The sequence below is a fragment of the Micropterus dolomieu genome, linkage group LG03 (genome assembly GCF_021292245.1).
Source record: "Micropterus dolomieu isolate WLL.071019.BEF.003 ecotype Adirondacks linkage group LG03, ASM2129224v1, whole genome shotgun sequence".
Classification (NCBI taxonomy): domain Eukaryota; kingdom Metazoa; phylum Chordata; class Actinopteri; order Centrarchiformes; family Centrarchidae; genus Micropterus; species Micropterus dolomieu.
The window spans coordinates 31444248-31448386 of NC_060152.1; the positions used below are offsets into that span (position 1 = coordinate 31444248).

The following is a 4139-nucleotide window of genomic DNA, read 5'->3' on the forward strand; positions in this document are numbered from 1 at the left end:
GTTGTTAATGATGAACTGATGTTGGAGTTGTGCTGAGTCCAGTTTGAATCACTGAATTGTTGTTTCATGACATGTTTTTCTTTTGTGTCTGGTGTCTTTATCTCTATTTCATCTTCTATTATCTCTCCAGACTCTGTCAGGCTGCTGGACGGGACTAGTCTGTGCTCAGGCAGACTGGAGGTGAAGTCTAACCAGTCTAACCAGTCTAACCAGAGGTGGTCCTCAGTGTGTGAAGCTGACTTTGACCAGCAGGATGCAGAGGTGGTCTGTAGGGAGCTCGGCTGTGGGGCTCCTTCAGTCCTCCAGGGGGCGCTCTATGGAGAAGTGGAGGCTCCGATGTGGACCAAAGAGTTCCAGTGTGGAGGCCATGAGTCTGCTCTCCTGGACTGTAGAAGCTCAGGCTCAGCTAGAAACACCTGCTCACCTGGAAAAGCTGTTGGGCTCACCTGCTCAGGTAGAAGAGGAGCTGCAGCTTTGATTTGGTTCATTTCTGTTCTGATGAAACTCACTTTAATCCAACGAAGGTTAAAATCAAGGGCAACAATCTTCATAGACAACTCACTTTAATGTTTTACTGATGACTCTCTTGTTTCTGTTCAGAGCCTGTCAGGTTGTTGGGAGGAGCCAGTCGCTGTGCAGGAACACTGGAGGTGAAACATCAGGGAGAATGGAGACCAGTGAGTTACTATTTCTCTGTCTGGACCCTGAAGACAGCAGCTGTTGCCTGTAGAGAGCTGGACTGTGGCTCTGCTTTTTCTGTAGAAGAGAGAAAGGAGTCCTCAGACAGACCTGTGTGGTGGATCAGGTCTGACTGTGTTCAGTCTGGATCTGCTCTGAGGGAGTGTGCAACATCAACTTCCTCTCTCTCCATCGTGGATCTCACCTGCTCAGGTAAGCCCCTCAGTGACATCATCTATGACATCATCTCTGACAGTAATGTACCCAGGTTGACACACACTCAGCAGCTAGAATGGCAGCAGACTGTCTCTGGCAGCCATGATGGAGTCTGATGAGCTGCTGCCTCAGTAAATCAGGAGGCGAATGCACCAAGATATATATATATATATATATATGTGAAACATGTCTGCTGCTTCAGGAGGCCCCGGGGCCAACCACCAACCAGCCTGAAAGGACTCCTCCTTCAGCTTGACGGCTATCTTAGCCACTGGTTTCCACCAGGAGGGTCTTTGGTTGCTCAGTGCCCAACTAACACCAACATCCCACAGTTGGCAGTAGTTGGTTTCAATTTCAATTAAATTTTGTTTATATAGCGCCAGATCACAACAACAGTTTTCTCTGAGCACATTTCATAAAGAGCAGGTCTAGTCCGTACTCTGTGAAGAGTTTTACAGAAGCCCAACAGTTCCCAACAAGAGCAGCACTAGGCGACAGAGGCAAGGAAGAACTTCCTTTAAGAGGCAGAAACCTCAAGCAGAACCATGACTCAGGGTGGGCGGCCATCTGCCTTGACCGGTTGTGAGTGAGAGAGAGAGAGAGAGAGAGGGGAGGGAGGCAGCCTACACAATATCCACACAGAGGTATTGAAAATAAAGGTGAGGAGGAGAGAGGAGAGGGACGAGAAAGCACAAGACTATGGGAAAGGGGAGAAGTCGAGTTAGTAACATGCAATAATGGGATGAGGTTGTATACTGACAGAGAGAAAGAAGAGGAGAGAGGAGCTCTGTGAGAGCAGCAAACATGCTACCAATCAATACGCTTACCGCCACACGTCAGCACGCCCTCTGGAGTCTTTAGTATGTTCAGAAAACCATCTCTCAGTTCCTCACTGCCCAGACAGACTTTTGTAGCCTATTTATTCTTATTTAAGTCACAGGTCGAGGCTGTGGTCACTTTTTGGCCAGTGGAAAACTACCTATTACTGGCTGTATTGGCTCTTTAAAGGGATTTCAACAGGTTAAAAGGACTGGGTGAGCTATGATCAGCCATAACTCAAATATAACGCTCATGACTGAAATCAAGTCATTTTGAGAACCTTTTAGTCACAAGTTGTGAGGTGGAATCAGTTTTTTGGCAAGTGCTAAACTGCATAGGCTCTATGGGCCGTATTGGCTATTTAAATGTATTTCAACTGGTAACAATTTCTGGAGAAATTGCGGTGTGAATGCTGGCTGTTGAAGGCTGATGCTAAACTGGATTGCTAAACGTCATGCAAGCTTTCATTTCAGCCTTTTAAACAAGCAGTAGATGCTCCTGTCACTTTAAGACCCAAAGAGGACACAAACAGAAAATAGCTTAACTTCAGTCCACCAATCAGAACAGAGGACCCAATCCTTTGAACTTTAGCCACTTGGAAACGGACTGACCCGATACAGGGGACATAATCGATTTTCGCTGTTCTAGCTGTTTTCCTTCCAAAAACAGCGGCGCTTTGTGTCAACAGAGACCGTCTGGCGTGCTGCCTTCTTGGTGAGGTCGCCTTAGCTCTAAGTTTCATTTCTGTGGTCAAATTGACCTACAGAAGAAGAGTTTGATTTGGCGGAGGCGGTCTTTATCGGCCTCTGCTGGCGACCCGTAGGAGCTACACATACATCCGGGATATGTCTGGATTCAACAAAATAAGACCACTTGCAGCCTTGTAGGATGTTCTGTTCTCAAGCTGTGGCCTGTAAAGCATGGGAGTGCGTTTGCTCACAGGAATGTTGACTGTTTTTATCAATATTTCAATGTTTTGGAAGCTTTCTGTTATTTATGTTTGTGGCCAAGCCAGCGAGTTAAAGAGAAAAGTTTAAGACGATTTCACAAGCCTGCTACACTGAAGTGATGATGTAACTCACGCAATACACACCCATTACAAACTCAGAAAAGAGCTCAAAAACGCATAAAACTTCGACAGCGACTGTGAACAAACCATAAAACATATCAAAAAGCTGCATTCATCATTAATAGATTAACTTCTTGTGACCAGTTTACAGTTCAAATCAAGTCTGTAGCTGAAAGTATGCTGAACTGGTGAGCTTTCAAAGTGGAGTAGGTATGAGGAGGATTTCGACAGTCTCTCCATTCACTTACAATGGGAGAATTTTACATTACATTACATTTATTCATTTTGGCTGACGCTTTTTTCCAAAGCGACTTACAATTGCTATATATATCAGAGGTCGCACGCCTCTGGAGAAACAAGGGGTTAGGTGTCTTGCTCGGGGACACATTGGTGGATGTGTCACAGTGACGAATTGAACCCAGGTCCCTCACACCAAAGCCATGTGTCTTATCCATTGCGCCATCACCGTGCCCCTTTTTTCCCCCTGAAAAACCTTGAATGTTTTGAAAAGTATTCAAGGTATCAATGACAAAAGTAATAGCACCCCATTCCTCATTGAGCCGGACAACTTGGAGTTTGAACGGAGTTTCTACGTCAAAAGCTGTGGAACTAGTTAGCGGACAAAAAAACGTGACAGAAGAATAATAATAAAGGTTAGCAACAACAAAGGATGTCCAATAAGGACTGACTGAGCTACTCTGTCTTTTTGGCCAATGCAATACGACAGAAGCCATCAGAGCCATGCAGAGACCTTTGGAAGCTGACTGCTGACTGCTACCAGAAAATAAGAGGGATATTTACGGCGGATTTCCCTATCGAAGCTTCTCCACAACGCTTTCGAATGTCTATTCAGCTACTGCAAGCATAATACATGTTCTGTCTGTTTATCAATATATCATTTAATCGTATCTGTTGATTGTGGTCCTTGCTAGTGAAGCTACTGTAATAATCCTAGTTCAAGGTTTTTAGTCAAATTACATAAAAATAACAGACCTTGCGACGCCCGTGAAACCTTTCTCCGTCAAACAGTAAGACCGAAGTGAACACAACTGCACCTTTGTTTATCTGTGTGTAGAAGTAACGTTAACATTAAGGCTCGTGCAGAATACACAACTTTCAGCGTCGGCCGTGCAGTTCACACTACACAACTTGTTGTCTTGTGACGGGAGTCTTGAAGTTGTTGTGGCGTTCACACTACGTGACTGATCGGTGGCAGTCCAACACATGTGAAACGTGAAACAGGAAATGACGCGAACCTACACAGGAAACAGCTGTTTGTTATTATAAAGATAGCAATTATAAAGACAAAGAGTTCTGGGTGAAAGGATGGAGTTGCACATGCAGGTAGCAGGGATTG

The 4139-nt window shown here is 45.0% G+C and overlaps 1 protein-coding gene across 1 annotated transcript in view; it reads left to right on the forward strand.

Annotated features, from left to right (window-relative positions):
* The window catches only part of LOC123968626 (scavenger receptor cysteine-rich type 1 protein M160-like), a 33659-nt gene that overhangs the window by 26406 nt on the left and 3114 nt on the right, over positions 1–4139 (forward strand). Inside the window, exons 7-8 of the mRNA XM_046045493.1 lie at positions 131–454; positions 601–891. Of these exons, the coding sequence (XP_045901449.1) occupies positions 131–454; positions 601–891 (615 nt within the window). The remainder of the gene's footprint in view (positions 1–130; positions 455–600; positions 892–4139) is intronic.